This window comes from Pantherophis guttatus, chromosome 6 (assembly GCF_059756535.1).
Source record: "Pantherophis guttatus breed Tessera chromosome 6, ASM5975653v1, whole genome shotgun sequence".
Taxonomy (NCBI): Eukaryota; Metazoa; Chordata; class Lepidosauria; order Squamata; family Colubridae; genus Pantherophis; species Pantherophis guttatus.
The window spans coordinates 56459250-56482937 of NC_142068.1; the positions used below are offsets into that span (position 1 = coordinate 56459250).

Sequence of the window (23688 nt, forward strand, 5' to 3'; positions counted from 1 at the left end):
CAAGATGTGTCATAGTAACAGCTAGTCCAGGAAGTTGAAATAGTATCTCAGGAGGCAATTGGCAAATCTAATAGTTGTCAAGAAAATTATATGAACATGCCTCTGAAATCATTAGGAATCAGATTCAACCTACTAGGGATTTTTCTTATCCATACCTATATATATGTTCAGTGCAAATCCACCATGTATATTAATCTCATCTTTGGCGTCATGATCCCTTTTGAAATGCATGAACTCACATGGACAGTAATATCTGAATTCCCTAGAAAAGAATTACTCACAACTAACATGTTACAAATCAGGTCGATCAAGTTCTGCATAGGAAGCAATTATGGTAGCAATAACTTCAACAGATCACTGGCATACTATCACTGGGATACTATCCCAGGAAAATGAAATTGTGCAGCTTCTTACCTGCAGCTCCTTTGAGACTCTCTCTAAGTGGTTAGTTATCTTTTTTATTAGGTCACTATACATCTGTTCCGAATGCTGCTGGCACACACATTTATATACACAACTGCAGAAATAAATACAGGAACAATGATAAATTGACAATATTAAGCCTGTAGAAATTTATTTTAAATACAGGTAGTGCTCGAGTTACGACCAAAATGGAGCCCAAAATTTATGTTGCTAAGTGAAACATTTGTAAAATGAGTTTGCCCCATTTTACGACGTTTCTTGTCACAGTTGTTAAAGTTAGTAACACGGTTGTTAAATGAATCTATATTCCCCCTTGACTTTGTTTGTCAGATGGTCACAAAAGGGGATCACATGACCTTGGGACACTGCAACCATCATAAATATGAACTAGTTGCCAAGCATCTGAATTTTGATCATGTGATCATGGGGATACTACCGTTATAAGTGTGAAAAATGGTCATAAGTCACTTTTTCAGTGCTGTTGTAACTTTGAACAGTCACTAAATGAACTGTCAGAAGTCGAGGACTGCCTGTATATGATTTAAATATACATTTATAACATTAACTAACAGGTTTGTGGAAGCAGCTCTGTATTTGTCACAGAGAATTCCACAAGATCTAAAAGCTCAAGGCTATCTCATATATGATTCCATTTTTAAAGTCCGGCAATATCTTATTTCTAAGAAGATTGTTTAGTTAACTCATCATATTATTAAGATGTGTTTTAACCAAATATGCCATTTAATTCTGTTATTGATGCTTTTTTGAAATTTTATATTTTAAGCATTCACTTATTCATAATAATACAATATTCTAAACATTTCTTTTCAGGGACAAAACAGAATTAAGAAAAGAAACCCTTTTCAATATTTCATTACAAGGCCTGAATTTCAGCTTAGTTAGCCACCTTTTTAGCCCACTGAAATCAAGAGGACCAGTCACTTATAACTAGGTTAACTTCAATTGTTTTCAATGTGGCTAAAATATTATTAATAGCATCTGAACTTAGCATTTTTAACTATTACATAAAGCAGAGAATCAATTCCTCGCATTTAGTATTTCTAAGAATATAACTCTAAACCATACAACTATGTATTAATATAGAATTCTGGAGACAAACTCTAGAACAGGGCTGTGAAACTCATGGCCCGCAGGCCGGATGCGTCATGCGCTGGCCATGCCCACGCCTAGTTTAGTGAAGGGGAAAAAGGTCCCAATACATCACATGATGCTGCCATAACGGCTAAGTTTGACACCCCTGCTCTAGAACTACACTACAGTGTTGCCTTACTTCTATCCCCTAAGTACATCAAATAGAAATAGTTCTGTTTTGAGCCCTGGTTTCTATGGCATAAACACCCACCCCATCTGAATTGAGAATTGGTCGAAATGTCATTAAAATCACAGTTAAAAACAGGATCTCCGTCTTGAAGAAGGAAGTACTACAGATGACAACTCTTTGATTAGAATCAAAGCACATACATGTATCTTTGCATTAATAGAGAACCTATACAGTCTCCTTTATCAATACATTAAGTTTTTCATTTGATTAGTGAAACGCCAGGGTTGTCTTCAGTTGCAGTTTGAAAACATGAAGTGAGTTTCGCACATTTTATTTTACAAATAAATGCAAACATTTTCTTTTATGTGACTGTGCTTTTCTAACATAGAAACAAGTAAATTCCTGAAAATGAAAGATGTTAACCAAGTACATTTAGTTTCATTCAGCTTAAATAGTCAAAGCCCAATACTTAGAAATCTAATGCCAGAATTACCTTTGTACTTTTAAATATACTCATTTACTAAAAGTTTTCATTAGCACCTTGCAAGCAACTGAAATAATGCAAGCTTGAAATAATCTGTTATTGTAGAACCAATATTTTGTTATTTTTATTTCCTTACCTGTATATTTGTTCATAGGAAATGGGAATATAGTCACCAGGACTCTGAGTTAAAAGCTGATCTATGGCACTGTCCAACTTTGGCCAATATGTGCTCTTATAATCTTCTATTGTTATAACATTCATTACTAGAAGAGAAAGTATACTGTAATTGATAAAAAGAATGTAGTCAGCGTAATTGTCAACAAATACTAAACTTAAATGCAAAGCTCAAACTACATACTTGAGACAAGAGTATTTCTACATTATCATAGAATAATACAGGAGTGTGGTGGCTCACGTGGTTAGAACTCTGTGTTCGAGACCCGAGTTCTGCTGTGTGGTGGGGCAAGTTCCTGTCATTTGCTCCAGGTCCTTGATGGAGACATGAAACTTGTCATGCCGAGCAACAGTGATGTCACCAGCTAATCCTGTCAACCCAGAAGCGCCTTAAAAGGTACCTCTGACATTAATGGGATGTGGGTAGAATAATAGGGCTGGGAAGGACATTGGAGTCTTCTAGACTCCTGCCCTGACCAAGGCAGGAGTCCTTATTCTATACCAGACAAATGATTGTTCAGTCTTTTCTTGAAAACCTCCAGCAATGAAGCACTTACAATTCTGGGAGACAAGCTGTTCCGTTGATTAATTGTTCTCACTATCAAAACTTCTCCTTAGTTCCAGGTTGGATCTCCCTCTGACCAATTTCCACACATTGCTTTTTATCCTGCCCTCAGGTGCTTTGGAGAACAAATTGATTCCTTCTTCCCTGTGACAGCCCCTAACATGACTATCATGTTACCCCAAGTCATCTCTTTGTTAGGCTAAATATCCCTAATTCCCTTAGCCATTCATCATAGGTTTAGCCTCCAAACCTCTTATCATCTTTTATGCTCTTCTTTGCACTTCTTCCAGAGCCTCAGCATCTTATTTCTGATTCAAATGGAACATTCATCTATTTTAACTCAAATTCTAATTCTATGCCTACTGAGACAGATTTACATGTTTCTAAACAAGCATACACAAGAGTGTCTGAAATTAAACATGAAGACTAATTGCTGCTTAAAGTATCACAGAAAAAAGATTGATATTCAAAATCTGTTTTTAAATGTTGGGTTTATGAACCATCACCAAATTGTGTTACGTACAGCCCTGATCTAGATACAACTCTTAAAGAATACATAAAACAGTAACACAATGTTATAGTACAAAGAATAAGCTTTCAAATTATAAAACTGGTGTTTTTTTAAGTACCTATATTAAAACAGCTGGTTGCCTCTCAATAGGATTAGAAGAAATTCTTCTACCACTAAACATGGACCTCTAGATTGAGCTTCAAAACCAAATCTGTACATTCCACTACTTACTTATGGGCACTTGTAGACTTCAGGGCAAAATCCACCACCAAATCAATTAGTTCTCTCTACCCTTTGCCAAGCAAAGGAGGAGGACACAGCAAAAAGTGAAATGATGCCCATGGTTGTTCATGAAAGAGAAGAAACTGAATTAGTAAGAGACAGCTTGGCTCGCCAAGCTCTCTGTCCAGCTAAAAATGTAAATCTGGAGAAAGGGTGCTTGCTGGTCAGCTGGGGAAAAAAGTGGCAAGAGCCAAACTCTCTTTCTAAATGTCTATGGAAATTCTCAGTCATCCAAGTCATGTTATCCCAAAGGTACTTTTTTCAAGAGGCAACTGGACTTTCTGGTTTTTCTTTGAAGACGTTTCCCATCCAAGAAGCTTCTTCAGCTATGAGTGGATGGTGGGGAACAGAAGGATTTATACTCCTTGCAGACAGCTGGTCATTTGCATTCTTTTAGCGGGTCATTAAGGTCACCTGGAGGTTTATCTGTGTCCTCTGGGTCACCTGAATGGTACAAATGGGTGTGGAGCCTTCTTGGTATGTTGAAAGGACTATGTTGTAGATTGGAGATAGATGATGCCATATCCCTCCCTCTCTATTGAAACAGGACTGTTTAATTATGACATAGATGGCCTCTTTGACCTCTCTTTCAAATCAGCGATCCTCTCTGTTCAAGATATGGACTTTGCTGTCTTCAAAAGAATGGCCTGTGTCTTTTAAATGCAGATGGACTGCTGAATCTAGTCCTGATGTGTTTGTTCTCCTATTTTGCGCCATGCGTTTATGAAGTGGTTGTTTTGTTTCCCCAATGTACAGATCTGTACATGGCTCACTTTATTGTGCTGCATATACCATGTTGCTCAGTTTCTGTCTAGGTATTATTATAGGACAAACTTCTGCTTTAGTGTACTCTTTGAGTTTGAAGTGTGCACGTAGGTCATTGGCTGAAGATCCTACTGAGGTTGAGAAGCCCTCTCTCAACAGAGGGGGAAAGATACACATCATCTATCTCCAATCTACAACACAGTCCTTTCAACCATTCTAAGGCGGCTCCACACCAGTTTGCACTACTCAGGTGACCCAGAGGGCAGATAAACCTCTAGGTGACCTTAACGACCCCCTAAAAGGATGCAAATGACCAGCTGTCTGCAAGGAGTATAAATCCTTCCATTCCCCACCATCCAGTCAGAGCTGAAGAAGCCTCTTGAATGAGAAGCGAAACGTCTTTGAAGAAAAACCAGAAAGTGAAGTTGCCTCTTAGGAAAAAAAAAAAAAAAAAAGCACCTTTGGGTCTCTCTTTCTAGTTCACTTTCTCCTCCTTCCTGGGCAACCCTGGGCCACATTTCCACTCCTCCCATCTTGGAGGCAGGGAGAATGGACACCGAGGATGCCTCACTCACAGAACTTAGAGGCCGAAGGGTTGATGTTGAGGTTAATGCTGGCGGCAGCGGCGGCAGCAGCCGCCCCTCCTTTTCCCGGCGCTTCGCAGCCCTTCCCCGGCCCGTTGGCGGCGGCCTCGGACATCATGTGGATCTCAAGCTCCTCCGCTACCCGGTGCCCACGGGACTCTCCCGGACAAGGCGAAGGAGACAGTCCGTAGCCTCCGCCTCGCCCTCCCGCCGCAGGATCCCAGTTGTTGTGGTTCTGGTCGTCCATGAAGGCCTCGTAGCTGCTGCTGCTGCTGCTGATGCTGCCGCCGCCGCCTCCGCCTCCGCCTCCACCGCCGCCCCCCTCCTCCTCCATGCTCTCTTCCTCCATCCCGACAGGCCTGGAGGGGCCCGCTTTGTCCGGGCAAGGGAGGAGGGGGCGGGAGGGAGCGGAGAGAATGTCACAATCGGCTTCTCCCCATCGCAAAGCCAGAAGCGTCACGTCTCCGGGCTACAAGGAACCCACCGCGGACCGATCCCTCCGTCAACTTCTGCCCGGAAGCGGATCACGGATTCGCGGCCGTAAAGCGAGCCGAGCATAGAGCCTAGGCTTTAAAACCCATCTATTATTTACGACGGCGGCTAATGCGATCGCTCGCCGCCGCCACCGCCGCCGCAAAGGATTGTGGGGATCGTAGTTGCATAGCCTCCTCTCGCCGGGAGGTATCGCAACTGGCGATGGCCTCGCAGTCTTTTCTGTACTTTTGTCTCTCGGTGATTTCGGTTCCTTCACCGGAAAGTACTGTCGCCCTGTGGTTGATTGCTCGTTGCTGTGTGCAACTCGCATCGTTTACTAACTAGATAATGAGAGTTCTAGTGTAACCCAGTTGGTGGTTCTGATTCTTATATTTTGGCCCTGAACTCCGGGCTTCTTAAGGTATCAGCTATTTTGGGATCTAAATTGCAGAATGTTCCCATCCGCTTCAATGGAATACAAAAGAATGTAAAAGTCCGGAGAAAATGCAGTGCTTTAAGCCAGAATACAAGTTTCGGGATAAGAACAAGTGCATCCCCCCATACACACACACATATACCTGTGGCCCCTACCACTTCTTTTTAAGTGCTGTACAGTGATAAGCGGTTGAAGGTCCAAAACTGATTAATTTATAAGAGGGGAGGGACTATTTTCCTTAGGGGGAAAAAAAAACTAACTCACCAGTCTTTGTTTAGTGGAAATAATTCAATAAATGTAAATCGTGTTACAAGACTCACTGGAATCTTATGGCTTCAGTGGGTTACTCCAGTGGTGAAATCCAAATTTTTTTACTACCGGTTCTGTGGGCGTGGCTTGGTGGGCGTAGCAAAATCTCCATTCCCAACCCACTCTGGGGCCAGCCATAAGTGGTATGCCGGTTTTCCAAACTACTCAAAATTTCCGCTACCGGTTCTCCAGAACCTGTCAGAACCTGCTGGATTTCACCCCTGGGTTACTCCCCTTTCTCATCACAAAAAGCCTATTTTGGCACTTAACTGTACCCAAAGATAGAGAAAACGGCCCTGCGTATCTCCCCAACCTTAAAATGTCATCATTAGTTGATTCCAAGTGACTAGGGGAAAGGATAAAACATACTTTTTCCACAAGTTTCTAGATTTCTTTGTGGCAATGCATGCACAAGAATACCCTGGCACTATTCCTTTCACACAAGAAGAAGGTAGTGAGTACCTCTCACTACTAGAAGGAGGTAATAAAATGTAGAAAGCCCCAACTGCAACTCTCATAATTTCATAGGCAATGCTTATTTATTTAAGTTGACTGCTGGACTTTTCATAAGAATTTCAAGGTGAGGAATGTCATTTTCTATGCCTATTCCCTCTGCCATTGTACCATTGATTTCTGTAGGCCAGATATATTAATATGTAATTTGAAAACAAGGAGGGGAATAGTGTGATTTATTCATCTATCTGCCCAGATGCTCTTCCAAAAAAGATCTGAGGACAGAGTCACATAGGAGCATTGACATCATGTTCGCCTATTTTCCTAGGAAATATTACAAAAGCTCACAACAGATTTACTCATAAATTTATCCTATAGCTAGCCTACATTGATCTCTTGCTAGTATTGTTTGGCTAAGGAATAAATGATTGATTGATTGACTGACTGGTTTTAGCAGTGGTTTCATGTGAGTTCTCCTTCAGTACATCAGGTGGTTTCTTGTTTGTAGTGTTAAAGCAAGCATATTAGGATGGATATAAAACTCTAGAACTTCCCCTTAAAAAAATTCTGCCCTCAAATTAGACAATCAAGCATGAGCTGCTATGACTGTGATGAATGGAAAACAGTACAATTGAACAGTCTCTTTATACACAAAGAATTACATTGTGACATTTTCCTCTTCAAGTCAGGAAGAACCAGAGGCTCCCTAAAAATTAAAATAATCTTTCTCACTATAACTGTATAAGGAGAACTACAGAAATGTGATTCTCTATCTAGTTGAGTGCTTCACTTAATTCCTAATTAAATATGAGGGGAAGCATGAAGCTGGATTATATACTACAAATAAACAAAAATCTGCTTTCTTCCATGCCAGTCCAGAGGAGCTGATTACAAAGAAATGTTAAATGAAGGTTCATAAGAAGATTGAAACAAGATTAGTAACAGATGAGTATAATTTCAATTAAAGATTGAGGGGATTGAAAGGAAGTAAAAATACAGGTTCCAGATACATATTTCTAGGTATGTTATTTTAGAGATAAAGCATTACAGCAGGCATAGACACTTGCACACATGCATTTTTTTTTCTAGTGAAAATAAAGGCAAATCAAGAAAGACCTGAAAAGTACATTTCAAAAAATGGGCAAGTTAAATTTGCAAAAAAAGTACTGTAATATTTTTTTTTCTTTCCAGTTACAGTCTGGAATGTGCATAATCTATAATAGACCTCATACAACCTAATTTAATAGTCTCATGATCTTCGAATATGGCTGTTGAGGTCCTAAATGTTCAAAGTATGACAGAAAAAGTTCTGCAGAGTTTATTAGTGGTATACATCCCAAATAAGTAAGGCAGTTATTAGCTGTGATATATCTGAAAACAGGACTTTCAAGATACCTCATTCTTTCATACAAGGGGACTTTTTCACACACATGAAGATCCTCCCTGACTTCTCCATTCCTCAGAGATCCTGAATGTCTCCTCTAGAAGATATCCATCCCCTTTGAATAGTTTCCATCTCCATCCATCATTTCCAGTATTAAATACAGTCTGGGAGGGATTTTATGCCTGTGGGAGATACAGTCCATTGAGAGGCAGGAAAGGCATGGAGACAATCATGAGCACTTATCACCAGTAATGTCTCTGGAACTCGAAAGCCAGTAAATGTTAGGAAATGAGAAAGAAAGATTGAGTTTCCACCTTGCACTAAGACTTGATATGGATTATTAATGTGTCAATACTGTTGAAAGGGAATGGTATAAGCAGAGTGTTCTGCACTACTTAATTAAACAAGATTGCACAACTATAATGAAAGAGTTGGGAAGTAAAGCAAAAATTCAAATATTTGAATCAATTATTCAAATCAATTCAGACATTTAAATGTATTGAAGCCAAATGAATATTTAAATCAATACAATTTGTTGAATTCCACCAAATGTAATTCACCAAGGACCTTTACCTTTACTAGGCAGTAAAGCAAATGATTTATTTAGTCTCAAGAATCCGACTCTGTTCCTTCAGGGATAAGAAAGAGATGTGCTATTTATGAATGTCTATACTATACTATGCTCTTAGGAGAATGAGACGAAACCAGTGCATAATGCTGCACGTTAACAAAATCTATGTAACTTGCTTGCAGACTTGGCTTACATACTTGAATTAATTCATTTGTTTAAGCAATCTTAGATCTTACTAGCCTTAATAACTATCACAACTGCACATATTTTAAGAATGATTTCAAATCGTAACATTTTTTTAAATGTATATTTAATAAATTTAATACATTAAATAAATAATAATTTATTATTAAAATAAATAAAAATAAACAAAAAATAATTTATTAAATGTATATTTAATAAATTTAATACATTAAATGTATTAAATTTATTAAATGCTGCCTGATTCCCAACAACTCTGGGCAGTTTACAGTTGCTAAAAAATTTAAAAACAAAGGACATTAGAAGAGAGAGGGGGAGGGGGAGGAGGAGGAGGAGGAGGAGGAGGAGGAGAAGAAGAAGCAGAAGAGGAAGAAGAGGAAGAAGAAGAAGAAGAAGAAGAAAAGAAGAAGAAGAAGAAGAAGAAGAAGAAGAAGAAGAAGAAGAAGAAGAAGAAGAAGAAGAAGAAGAAGAAGAGAAAAGAAACCCAGAAAGGAGCAGGAAAAAAAGGGGCATCAGAGTCAGGTCTTTAAACCCTTCAAAACACCAGTAGGATGGGAGATATTTGAATCTCAGGGGAACTTCTTTTCAGAGGTCAGGTGCAGCTATAGAGATTCTGAAGCGTCAATAGCTGGTAATGAAACCTGAAGTGCACTAATGTTGCCAGATCAAACCAGTCAGGCAGATTCTGTGGAAGAAAGATAGTATCTCAAGTAACAGGTCCTATGCCATGTAGGATTTCACATTAGCTACCGGGAAACAAACTAACAATCACATAGCTTGCAAAGCAGAGGTATTACATGGGCATACTAAGGCATGCCTTTCGCTGGCTGTGTTACTGCATTCTGGACCAGCTGAAGGTTCTGGGTGATCTTCAAGAGCAGCCCCAGTGTAGAATACACTATAATAGTCAAGCCATGAGGTGAAAAGGTATGTTTGACTTCCTGAAGAGTTCCCTGATCTAGGAAAGGACACAAATGGCACCCAGGTGAAGCTAGGCAAAAGCCTTCCTAGCCACATTGTCTGCTTAATAATTGAGTATGAACTGTGAGTCCAGGAAGAACCCCAAATTTTGGACTGTTCTTCAGTGAGAAAGTGCAACCCGATCCAAGTTCATAGTTGGAATATTCTCATATTTGGGCACTCCAAACACCCACACCCACTTGGTGTTGGTAGAATTGAATGAGAGACTGTTCTTCACCATTCAAATCCACACAGCATCCAGGAACTGGGACAGAACCTCAACAGCCTCATTTGGCTGGCCTGCATTTGAAAGATATTATTGGGTATCGTCAGCATACCGATAAAACTGGACCCCAAATCAGTAGATAACCTCACCTAGCAATTTTATGTTGATATTGGGGGGCAGGATAGAGAGAATTCCCCGACCAGCTTGTTCAAGAGTGACTTTATCCACCAGATAGCCTGAATAATCTTCACAATTGTCCAGATATTGGGGATGGAGCACCCTACTCAATAAGGAATAGGCCTAAACAGAATTGCTGGATGGGCATCAGGAGAAATATTGATATCTCACCCCTCTTATTGCCATGAGATAATGCCTAATATGGACTCATATCCAGTTAGCATTGTTCTGTCCTCCAAGATTCTCTTGTCATTTGTCATTTGTGGTTTCTGTCATTTGTGATTCTACTTTCATTACTTTATTTGGTCAGACAAAATTTGCTCCACATCTGTCATTCCCTCATTGATATCTTATGTTCTGTGGACATAATCAATCCACAGAATCAGCTATCATTACTACACTATTGATATTGCAACCGCTAATTTCTGGATTTCATTCATAAAAGTGCCCCTTAATAATTCTAGTGTTGTGATGTTTTCCATCATTTTCTTAGTCAGAGTTAATCAACGCTAAAAGCTGACTTGTATTTTTCCCCTTCTATATAGAATCCTTGGTCGTCTCTAGTGTCCAGTTTCTAAAATCATAAAGTCATTTATTTTTGTTATAACCCAAGATATCCAAAATAATTATGGTTCTCATGAGAATAGTTAATTCAAAAAAAGTTATAGTACCAGTCAATATTTCAAATGTAATTGTTTGTAATTTTGTAAATTTAATCTATTGTAACTTTCTTGGATCTTATTAATAACTATTATTATTATTTTTATTATTTGTTTGTCAAACATGTACAAGATAGCAGGTATAAGTATGAACATGGAAGTGAATGAAGAAATGAATACAAATAAATGGGGACAGTAGAATTTGTTTATTTCAAATTCTATAAATTCTCAAACTTGTGATTAATTTTTCTTTTATTCAGAGTGAAGTTAAACTCACCCAGTGACTTTTCAAACAAGTCTTTAATAGCATCAAGATAGTAAATAGTATCAGAGCTATTTAAGGGCCTATCAAGGTGGCTTTATAACCTTGAGATTGCTCACATTCAAAAAGTTTTATATAGGGTAGAAGCAGATAATTCTGTTTCCTGTTCTCTGTGGATCATAATATCCCTATTAATTTGCCTACCACATACACAAATTGTAAATATGATTTTGATAAAAGTAAACGGGAATGAAGAAGAGGTGCTGAAGTTCTCAAAATACTTATAGAAAATGCAAGTTGATTATGAATTTGTTAAATTAAGTGATTTCCCAGAATTGTTCCTGAACACTAGCACAGCTGAAAGCTTGGCTGTAAAGCAATGTGAGTTATCTTGATTTGAAGTTAAGAGGATTAAAAGAATGTAAATAATTCAAGTCCCCAAGGCTGCATTAGAGATGAGTTTTTCTCTATACATTTATACATGTGTCCACTCGGGGGAGTCCTTTCAATTTGATATTCCTTTTCATGTGCATTTCTCTCCCTGCTTCTTCTCCTGATAATGTCATCTCCTTATTTGGCAGAAAGAGGGAGGTAAGAAATAATCGGAAAAAGGAACTTAACAAGTAAGAATGATAGAAGCAGCCCAAGGAGTATTACTGCTGCCTCAAGAATTGCTATCAGCAGAAACGTATTTCCAGAAAACAAGGAAGGGAAGAAATGGCATTAAGGTGCTGCAGTCATTTAATAATCTAATTTAAACTGACTGGTTTCATTTCCTCCTGCCAGTAAAAGCACAAATATGCAATACATTTTAATGCATTATTAATCCAATTTTGCTAATTACTATGCTATTATAAAGCATCCACTGAAACCTATCAATTTAAATGTTTTTCAAGGGTAAACCCTTTTAATTGAATATTTGCTACTGCGCTTGTATTATCAATTATAGATTGCTTATCATTCTGTCATGATTATATGTATTACACAAATTACAATTATTTCAAAGAATAAAAACAAGAAGGCGATGGTCAGATTTACTTTAATGGATAAGAAAACCCTGTCACAGGTTAGTTTAACAGATCAGAAAAATGCACATAGAATCATGCAAATTTGAATCTAAAATCATTTTACTTTCAAAAGACAACATGTTACAATTACCTAGATGGCACTGATTTGTACTTTCTGACATTTTAGCTCTCTCATTCATAATTACACTTTCATCTCCCTACACAAAGCCATCAGCTTCACTCCACCAGATCAAATCATCTTCATTCAATCTATTAGATCAGGGATGTCAAACTCGCAGCCCACAGGCTGCGTGCGTCACGGGCTGGCCACCCCCACCCCCGTTTTAGCGAAGGGGGGAAATTGTGATATGTCACGTGATGACAACATGATGATGTGAGTTTGACACCCCTGTATTAGATCCTTCCCCTTTTCTTTAATTTCACAAACAACATACCCATTTTTCTTTAATTGGTTAACTTCTGAAATTTACCATTTACCATTTGTATATTTTAACTCACAATCTTATACTTGCTGTGGTCTTTACCAAATGTGTCTATCAGGGGTGAGTTCTACTTACCTTTACTACCGGTTCGCAACGGGGCCGTGCGCGCACGCTCTTCTGCGCATGTGCAGAAGCATTTTGATAACGTCGGGGTCAGTGGGTGGAGCCTCCCACCGGTTTTACTACCGGTTCTATAGAACCGGTGCGAACCGGGGGCAACCCACCACTGGTGTCTATCAATAATAATTTCAACCACCCATCGTGGCTTTGGTCAATCAATCATCATACTTTTTAGGAACATTTCATAGATTAGTTTAGTAGCTTTGGTCATATTTTTCCCCTTCATGTGCAATATTCCCAGCTAATAGAACATTCTGGCACAAATTGGTCAGGATGCCAGAAGCATAACAAAAGTCTACTTTTACTACAAGCTTGCTCAAGTTATTCTTTGCAAGCTATAATTTCTAATAAAAAAAGCTATTCTGCAAGCTAGTGTACTGTTGCCTGCCTCTCATAAACTAGATGGTACATGCATTGTTACCATATTTATGTAAAAAGACATTTTAGTTATATGCAGTAATAAAATAAAATAAAATTCTTCATTTTTTTTATCCATACCCTTTCATATCATTATTTTATTTTATTACTTTATTTCTCCAAATTTCTAACCAGCATAAAAATGATTATATTATTCTGTTTGTATTGACACTTCATTTAAATCAGCATCTATAAAAACCAGCCTGCTGTGAGTTTCTCATTTAGATTTCCACTCTATGAGGCAAGCTATCTGCCTGTCAGAAACTTGGCTTAGCCACACTCCTGCCTGAACAAAATGAGTTGGCTCACTTTCCCTGCATAACACACACCACCTGTGTTCTGGAGGAATGAATTGGCACCCATTTGTTTTCATTGAAGCTTGCCTACCTCGATCTGTCATTTGAGGCCTTGCATCACAAATCCAGAAGGGCTCAGCTCGTTTGCTGCTTTGTGCATTTATAGTAAAGATTCTAATTCAAATGCTCCAAATAGTTCTTGCTGGGAGCAGAATGTTAGACAACAGAAAAGTTCATATTAACACGGAAAATAAGATTGCAGTCAATATTCCCTATTGGAGGGGAAGGGAATAAAAATCAGTGATTCTGACAAAAAAAATTCTATAAAGCCCTTGAATTATAAAGCTATTAATTACACTTTTCTTTTCCTGCCAATTTACCAATCATGCTTCCTGTGTTTCTAGTTGTTTTTTTGCTGTTGGTCATTGTCTCTTCTTCTTTTCTGTAGTATTATAAGTGGTCATTGGTGACTTTGGCTTTCAGTTGATGATGGTAAATGCCAAGTCTCTCTGTAAGGAAAACAGCTGGTAGATCTGGCATGCATTACTAAAACCTGAGAGGGTAAAGACCCTAATACTGCTCGCCCATAAATGTGTTTCCCAGGTTTTGATTCTTTTTCAGCCTCAATGCAAAAACTAGGAACTTGGGGTGGCACTGAAAATAATTTCCTGCCACCAGGGCATTTGCTCCTGACTGGGCATGAGTGCCTATTTGTTAAGCTGGATCAAAGAGAAAAACTGAGAAACCTGTTGGTGTATCTCAGGGCTGGTATTACAGTCACTTTGCCAGCAGGGATTGGGTGGCTCCAATCTCGTTTCAGGTGTTGGATTTAGGAGAGTTCAGGAGTTAACTCAACCATGAGTTAATGCTTGGTAATATCAGGCCTCAAATATGTAAGCAACCATATATTAGCCCTTGTGTTTGCCTCAGAGCAATTGTTTAGTGATCTGGATATGGAGAGTAAAATCTAGCACTTTGTCATGGTCTGATCACTTCAGGTTTAAGTGAAATTATCTGCCCCTTGTTACCTGAGGAGTAAGCAGGCTAAGTAGAAAGACCCACCCCAAATACTTTATGGATCGAGAAGGATTCCAACAACTGCTTGTGGAATTTCTCAGTTGCCACAATCAGCTCAGATTTGGAAGGAGCCGAATTAGAAGATGCTGCCAATGATGCTACAAACACCAGAAAGACTTGGAAAGCATTGCTCTCTAAGGGAACAGATGCTGAGGAGCTGGGGACATAAGGTGATAAGAGATCAGATCCAAGATCCACCCCAGTAATATGTCACCAAGTTTGCTAAGTAGGATAAAGGCATCCTGTGCAGCTTTTTGCCATCAAGGGACTCCCCATCTTTGATTATCTGCACAGGTTGCTAGCTCTATTTAAAAACCATCACTACCTATCAACTTTTTTGGGAAAACAATATTGTATGCATTTGCTTCCTATAAATCTTGCTAGTGAAAATTATGCTTCTTTGTGACCCAGAGTGGCTGGCAATCATGCTGCATACACTGCCTCTCAAGGCTTTGACTGAAACTACTCCTCTGTTTGCTCCTTCAGAGTCTGACTATCAGCAAGCTCACCCAGACAAACTCTTAAGGACTTGGGAGCTGTTTGGGAATTATATCTCCATGCACTTCATGCCTTGTCTGCCAGTACCTCCTGTATATTTGCCTCTCTATAATAAATCTCATTTATCCACCGTGCGTGCACACATGCTTGACCTCAGACAGAACACCAACAATCTGGTAGGTGGTTCTACAGATTGTCTGGTTAGCTACAGGACACAGGACACATTCTTGAATCAATCACTCCCAAGTCTGTTTGCCAACTCCAGCTGGTTCTTTGGTTTACTGAGCAGTACAGGAAATGAAGTGACAGAAACAACACCTGGAGCACCAATGGAAGATGGCTAGAAGTAAATCAGATTAAGCATAGGCATGAGCTAAAGTTCAAACTTCAAGCCAATACTGTGGCAGTAAATGAAGTATTCTTCTCTTCCTTCTTTACACAAGTTGCTGGCCAGGCAATGGCCAGGCAATCCCCCATTGAGGGGAATGGGGGGCAGAGGGTAACCCTATTGGAATTGCTTTTAAATCTCTTTACTGGCAGCTGTGCTGCACAAAAATCACTCAGATTCAGCAAAGCTTGGTTTTCAGAATGTATGAATCCTGAAGTAATGCTTCCTGATAACTTCTTTGACCATGTGGATACCTGCTTTTTAGTATATCCCTGCTCCTCTGGGATCCTGCAGAGATCAGGAATTAATGTGGTTACCTGGATCCAGGAGGTGATCAATACTTTATTTCAGGAGAGGATGTTTCCTTAAACTTTGAAGGAGTTAACAGGCATTCCCTGGATCCTATATATTACACAATGATTTCCCTATCACTTTTTAGGAAGACCATTGCATTGCATTTGTATTTTTATTTGTAAATAGGAGGTGTTTTATTGCACTGTCTACTACAGTCACAATGATAATGGAGAAAAATGAAAGAATGAATTATTACATGAGTGACCCCCATCTAATTAACATCAGAGCAATAGCACTAAGACTTACATACCGCTTCACAGTGCTTTACAGCCCTCTCTAAGCGGTTTACAGAGTCAGCATATTCCCCCTAACAATCTGGGTCCTCATTTTACTGACCTCAAAAGCTAAGTCAACCTTGAGCCGGTGAGACCCGAACTGCCAAACTGTTGGCAGTCGGCAGTCGGCAGTCAGCAAAATTAGTCTGCAGTACTGCATTTTAACCACTGCGACACCACGGCTCATTGTGCCCTAAATGGAATGATGTCATAATGCAACATGTTCAATCAGATCTAGCACTGTGATAACATCAATGAGAACAAGTGGAGGTAACAAATTGGTGAAAACATGCAAAAAAATACAGAAGATTTGGCACTGCTCAAAATAGTGTGCACTTTTGACAAAGATTAATTGGACATTTTGGCTCAGCCCTGAAGTTAATTATGAACAACTGGAAAATAACAGCACCCTTTTCTTCTCTATTATTATATCTGCCATCATCTAATGGTGATTTATTTTTGTTTTGTTTTGTAGTAGAAAACTGATCAACCAAACAATATAAAAATATCCCACTTCTTTAACATTCTCAAAAATACGACTTGCTCCATTACTAATTTTATATTTATGTGATGAGACAATCATAACCTTTCAAAAGCTCAAAATGTTCTTGCATGAAGAGAAGGCAAAATGCTCTTTGGAATTTATAAGTTCCTTGTTTCTTCATCACAGGATGTGACAACACAAAACTGTTCCAACCAAAAAAGTCCTGATGCTGAAGGAATAATCTCTAACCAACTGAAAATAAAATGTATTTGTCACAACAATCTGCCAACTATAGTTTTTTTTTTCAAAATAAAAATTATATTCCTTCTGAATTGCATAACAGTTATGTTCAAAGGGAAAATAAACCATTGTAACTCAATTTGGTTTCAGTTATTTAAAACATATTACATTATAGGAACACAATACCAGAGTTCATTTGTAAGCAGCCAACTTAAATGTGATACATTTTTGGTTTAGAATATTGTGTAAACCTAGCTGTAGTTATAAGAGGATGAAAATCGGTGCGTCTTATAGTCTGAATGTAGCCCTGCCCAGCATCTGAAATGGAGGTTTCAGAGGCTGAAAAAAGCATCTGAAACAGAGCTTCGGAAAAAAAAAAAGCCTCCGAAATGGAGCTTCAGAAAAAACGCCTCCGAAACGGCGCTTCAGAAAAAAAGCATCTGAAACGGAGGCTTCAGAGGCTGAAAAAAAAGCCTCTGAAATGGAGGTTTCAGAGGCTGAAAAAAAAGTGCACAACCAACGAACCTGTTGCTAAATTTCACCTCTGGGAACAACTGATTGGGGGTATTCCGGTAGGCCAATCCACCCGCCAATCAGCTTTTTTCTTATTTTCCTCCCCAAAAACTAAGGTGCATCTTATACTCCGGTGCGTCTTATAGTCCGAAAAATACAGTATATAATGATGTACTTTATGAACCCAGTACACTGTGATTTATTCAGTAAACAAGAAATGGGGTAGCCAACACCCTTGGACTATATTAAGCTTCTGAATCCTGTTCGGTGTTGCCCACCGCCATAACTATAGCTGAAAATAAGATGGGAAACATATGCAATTGTAAAATGCACTTGGGTTATTGTTGAAATATCTGGTTCAGAGGATAATTCTACCTGAGCAGATCACCTCCTCAGGACTTGATGAAAGACTAAGGGAAGGATTGCAGACTAATTTGATTCCTGTATTCTCAGAGATAGAAGATGTTTAATTTTTCCCCCAGCCATGTTGTCTTGGTACCCAAATCATTTCCTCTTTTGTTCTCTGCATGATCCTTGCAGGCCTGAACTTCTCCTTCTCTCTCTCACTCTCCATACTTACATCTGCAATTATGATCATATCTCCATCAAGAAGTTCAAGTGAATACCTACCTAACATGCATCTGCTCCACAAAATATAAAGAGCAGGTAAGAGAACAGCTAGCAACCTACATTCACCAGTCCCATATGACTGCCAGCAACAGCTCCATCCTAAATATGGCCTAGTTGATGCAAATCATGTTTTGCTTTTCCATTCTGAGGCTCAGTATGGCTTCGTACCCGTTTTTCTAAACACATTTCCCCCATCCTGTTAAATTTTCTCAGATTAATTTCTCAATATTGCCAATTCAAGCGTAGGATGAGAGCATCCTCCCCCAGATGTACACGTTCAGAAATTCAGCCAGGTTTCCTTTCTCAACTCAAACACATATTTTGAACACATACTCATTTTTGATAACAGATAGGGAAATGCTGTCAATTTTCCTCAGGAAAATACCATCAATAAAATTGCTAATATCTCAAGAGGTTAAAAGATACATACAATGACCAGAAACAGAAATAATTTAAACTCTCATATTTCAGTATGATTAACATACAGTTATACAGATAATCCTCGATTTACAACAGCTCATTTAGTGACCATTCAAAGTTACAACGGCACTGAAAAAAGTGACATAACCAGAGGTGGTATTCAGCAGGTTCTGACCAGTTCTGGAGAACCAGTAGCAGAAATTTTGAGTAGTTTGGAGAACCGGTAAATATCTCTGACTGGCCCCTCCCCCATCTATTCTCTGTCTCCCGAGTCCCAGCTGATCGGGAGGAAGTAACCTTCCCCTGCAATGGGAAAGGAATGGAGATTTTACAGTATCCTTCCCCTGGAGTGGGGTGGTAATGGAGATTTAAAGTATCCTTCCCCTGCCACACCCACCAAGCCATGCCACACCCACCAAGCTATACCCACAGAACCGGTAGTACAAAATTTTTAATCCTACCACTAGAATTAACCATTTTTCACATTTATGACCACTGCAGTATCCCCATGATCACATGATCAAAATTCAGACACTTGGCAATTGACTCATATTATGACGGTCATAGCAACTTGGGAACATGTGATCATTTTTGTGACCTTCTGACAAGCAAAGTCAATGGGAAATCCAGATTCCTTTAACAACCATGTTACTAACTTAAAGACTAAAGTGATTCACTTACCAACTGTGGCAAGAAAGGTCATAAAATGGGCAAAACTCACTTAACAATAGAAATTTTGTGCTCACTTGTAAATCACAGACTACCTGTATAAGCATTATAGCTTCCTTCACATTTCAAAAATAAATTATTCTAAGAATATTATAAACATGATATATACTCAAATAGGTGACAGCACATTGCCAATCTTGGCTGCTTTTGCAAAGCTAAACAGGAGCAAGCAAATATTTGGTAAGAAACCTCCTAGGAAATCATGGTTTGTAATATGGACTAGAAACTCAAAAATATTCCAGAAGTTGGCAATGGCAAATCAAATGGCAAATCAAATCAAAATAAAATGAACATATCAACAAATAAACAGGCCTTAATCTCCATTCAAATGAGTTCATATTTTTATTTTTGTGACATATAGGCCAAATCAGACTCATCAAGCAAGTTGTTTGGAGCCAAAATCAGAGGTCTTTCCTGATATATTAGGTGTTCTGCATCTTTTTGAAAAGTGAATTATTAAAACCTAGTATATAATTATTTATCAGAGCCTTATACATGGAGCTAGATTTTAGATATAAATTTAGGGAACAATAAAAATGTTCATATAGTTCACATGAGCCAATGTAAATTAACAACATTTATAAAAGTTAAGTCCAGGATAAAAACAGGACTTTATTATTTATTTATGAAGTATAAATGGAGGAGCGACATAATGATTCCTAACAAACTACAGTTAGTCATTTATGATATTGAAGTCAATAGAAATATTAATTAATATAACTTTCACCCATTATTTTCTTTTGGAATTAATCATGAGTAAAGTTAGCTGAATAAAATAGATAATTATTTCAGCATTAACAGTAGCTGGCTTTATAACTAAATCTCATGCAGAAGATTATTATATTATGATCTTCTTCCATTTAATTAGCTTTATACTGAGACAAATGGTCTGTGATAATTACATAAATAAGATAGTTCCATTCCACCTTTTTTGATAGGCAGCTGTAATGCAGAATATGTTGTGTGCAATCTTCCTAGAGCAGCTCATTAAAATGTTGTATATATCTACTGCATTATAAAAAGTGCAACTTGGGAAATACAGATTGTGGTCCCCTTACTCCTCGAGAGGGGTTCATTAATTGGATTTATTGCATGCACTCTTGTCATCTGTTTAAATTTGCAATATGTGCTATTATATAAAACTACTATAACCATTTTGGGATCTGATTTGTAATTAGAATGCCCAAGCTTTTGAACAGTGTTCCTTTAGTCTCAATATAATTCTTTAATAAATAGAGCCTTCAACTCTAATCTGATATTCTGAACACCAAAATGGCAGTATTTAATTAAATCCACATAAACTATAGAATAGTTGTTTGAGAAGTAAAAGTATGAGATACTTTTATATCTCAGTCCAGGATTGTCTGGGTTGTTTCATCAGCCTTAATATTTTGATCCATGAGCAAACATAGGTTTTAATGCAATGATCAGTAGAAAGAAAGGCAAAACTGCATGTGAGTTGGTTTTAAGATGGGCAGTTATACAAATATTTTCAATAAATACATATGATATAAAATTTAGGTAAAGCATATGACAAGAAGTTGATTCCCATAGAAAAATAGAATTTTCAGAGTTGTAATCTGGAACCAGAGAGTTAGAGTTAAAATAGCATAATAATTAAGAATTTTGTGTACACAAGAAAGTGTTAGTTCAAATCCTCTAGGAATTTTGAGTCACCCTGAGTGTTGACAGTCAGACAGCATATAAGTTTAACAAAGTATTATGGTTGGCCACACAGCCAGCCAGATGTTTAGACTGGTTTTGGCATTTTTATCTACCAATTGAATCCTTCCCAAGAACTTGGAATAGATGGATGTTGTCATTTGATGGGGTTAAAAGCATTATTTATTTGTTTGTTAAATTTATTTGCGGCCCATCTTGTCAAGGGCTTACAACAGTAAACACGGAGAAATGAAAAGAAGTGTAAACATAACAGTATCAATGTAATGAAACAGTAAAGATAAACAATGGAATGAACAATAAAGGTACAGGAATCTGAGATTTAAAATGGGCAGGGGAAGCAAGGAGTGTGGAGGTTGGGGGACATGGAGTTTGGTAGCAGTCTAGTAGCACCACCAGTGTGAAACTCCCACATTGGACCCCCAGGCAAAGTGGCAGAGCCATGTCTGCAAGTAATGTTGCAGGATGTAAGCTGTTTCAAGTAATGCTGCCTTTTGCAATTGACTGATGGTGATTTTGTTATTATTATTTTCATAATAATATGAAATCACAGTTGCCAGTTCTTTAGCTACTGTAGGCCTTCATGTGCATCAAGTTCTTCCCAAGAATCTAGGAAGTTGTAATGTATCGTATAGTATATATGCAGTTCCAAGCAGTGTGACCATGTGTAATTGATAGGTGGAAATTTGGTCAATGCACAGATTTTTTAAGTGTCATGCAAGATTTTTTGGATATGGCACCCAGTGCCAGTAATCACTGGAACTACCAGGTTTAGTTTATGCCATAATCTTTCAATTTTCAAATCTTAATACCATGTGAACTACCTCAATTCTTTGTCTTCCATTCTACTATCTCTTGGTATTGCCACACCAATTATTCACACTTTCTTATTTTCAATTAAAATTAAATCTGGAGTGTTATGAGCCAAGACTTTATCAGTTTGTAGTGTAAATCTCACAACATTTTAACCTGCTCATTTTTTACTATTTTTTCCAATTATATGTTCCCATCAATTTTTCATTACTGGAACATGATAATTTTTGCAGATGTTCCAATGAATCATTTTGGTGACTGTGTTATATTACTCTTTGTGTGAGCTTCTTGCATGTCCTGAGTATATGATCTGTTGTTTTTTCTGCTTCTTTGCACAAAGTGCATTTTGAATCATTCGATCATTTTTCAATTTTGGCCTTGATTGCATGAGTTCAAATAGCTTGCTCTTGACCATCCAAAATCAAGCCTTTCATTATTTTTCTTAATGTACCAGTTGTAAGCTATTGCCAGGTTTTATCTTTATCTATCTCTTCTTTGGTCATTTGTAGAAATTGACTATGTAATTTTTGTTAGCTTAGGGCTTCCTGTTCTGGGTTGCAAAATTTGGACAATCATTAGATAACAAATACAGAGAACTACTAATTGCCATGTAGTCGAGTCTAGCTGTGTGAGATCTAGTCAGCAAATCTCCTCATCCTATTGCTGTTCCTTCTTGGATGAGGATTTATCAGGATGGCATCAAAAAAGATACACCAGTGCCTATTCCAGAACTGGTGTATTTTATTTACATAAGTAGCCCAAGTAGGGTTAGCCTAGAGAAGCAAAATGGTACGAATCCATGGTTCTCCTAACATTCTCTCCATCTTGTCAATTTGCATCCTTTCCCCTCTGTTTGATGTTTGGTCTCAAAAAAAAAAGGAGTTGGGAAGCTTACAGGTGGGAAAGTCCAATGTAAGATTTCTCCCTCTGTTTGAAAACTATTTATCTGCATTGAGGTGAGAATATTTAAATAATTCTACAATTCCTAATAGATTGTGAGTTTCACTGATTTTTAAAAAATATTTAATAAAACTCTATGGCAGGGGTCCCCAACCCCCAGTTCACTGCCTGGTGTTGGGCCACAGCCCATTGAGAACTGGGCCATGCAAGCAGCAGGCAAGTGTGCAAAGTTGCATTTGCACAAGCGGTACATGTGCATGTGAGACAATCCTCCCTCCCTTCCGCCACCAGTCCGCAGAGTTGGAAAGTTTGGGGACCACTGCCCTAAGGAACATGCTGAAAATATTAGTTACAAGTGGATTTGCTTATACATTCTGGACAAAATCTATTGCAAGTTAAAGTAAAGGTAAAGATTCCGCCGCACATGCATGCTAGTTGTTTGCAGCTCTAGGGGCAGTGCTCATCTCCGTTTCTAAGCAGAAGAGCCAGCGCTGTCCGAAGATGTCTCCATGGTCATGTGGCCGGCATGACTAAATGCCGAAGGTGCACGGAGCACTGTTACCTTCCCACCAAAGTGGTCCCTATTTTTCTACTTGCATTTTTTATGTGCTTTCAAACTGCTAGGTTGGCAGAAGCTGAGACAAGTAATGGGAGCTCACTCTGTTATGCAGCGCTAGGGATTCGAATCACTGAACGGCCAACCTTCTGATCGACAAGCTCAGTATCTTAGCCACTGAGCCACTGTGTTCCTTTGCAAGTTATTCAACTCCAAATTGGATGAAGGAAAAAAAGGAAATAAAAAGATAAAGCATGCCAAATAGCTACTATAGCTGCAGGATAGCCAAATCAAATCTAATTATCTTTATCATGTTTTACTTAAATTGTTTTCTGCAGAGGTGAGATGTGAAGTATCACACAGTGTAAGTGCACATCTACCTGCTGCTTTATAAGATAACTGTCATGCATAAATGCCATTATGAGTTTAATTTAGTTTATATAATTCAGCTGAGTGCTACATATCCAGCTTTAATCTAGCCAAAAGGAAAGCAAGTATTATTACTTTCTTTCTCCTTATATAAAGGACATTGGTTGCCTTCCACTAGGGCCATGGCGGTGAACCTATGGCATGTGTGCCAGAGTTGGCACGCAGCACCCTCTCTGA

The 23688-nt window shown here is 38.4% G+C and overlaps 1 protein-coding gene across 2 annotated transcripts in view; it reads right to left on the reverse strand.

Annotated features, from left to right (window-relative positions):
• Positions 1 to 5606, reverse strand: part of CACUL1 (CDK2 associated cullin domain 1) — a 32923-nt gene extending 27317 nt beyond the window's left edge. For both annotated transcript variants that reach the window (XM_034440247.3, XM_034440246.3), the window contains exons 1-3: positions 5062 to 5606; positions 2326 to 2452; positions 415 to 517 (exon numbers count right to left, since the gene is read on the reverse strand). In XM_034440247.3, the coding sequence (XP_034296138.1) occupies positions 415 to 517; positions 2326 to 2452; positions 5062 to 5419 (588 nt within the window). In that variant the 5' untranslated portion in view covers positions 5420 to 5606. The remainder of the gene's footprint in view (positions 1 to 414; positions 518 to 2325; positions 2453 to 5061) is intronic.
• Between the last annotated feature and the right edge of the window lie 18082 nt (positions 5607 to 23688).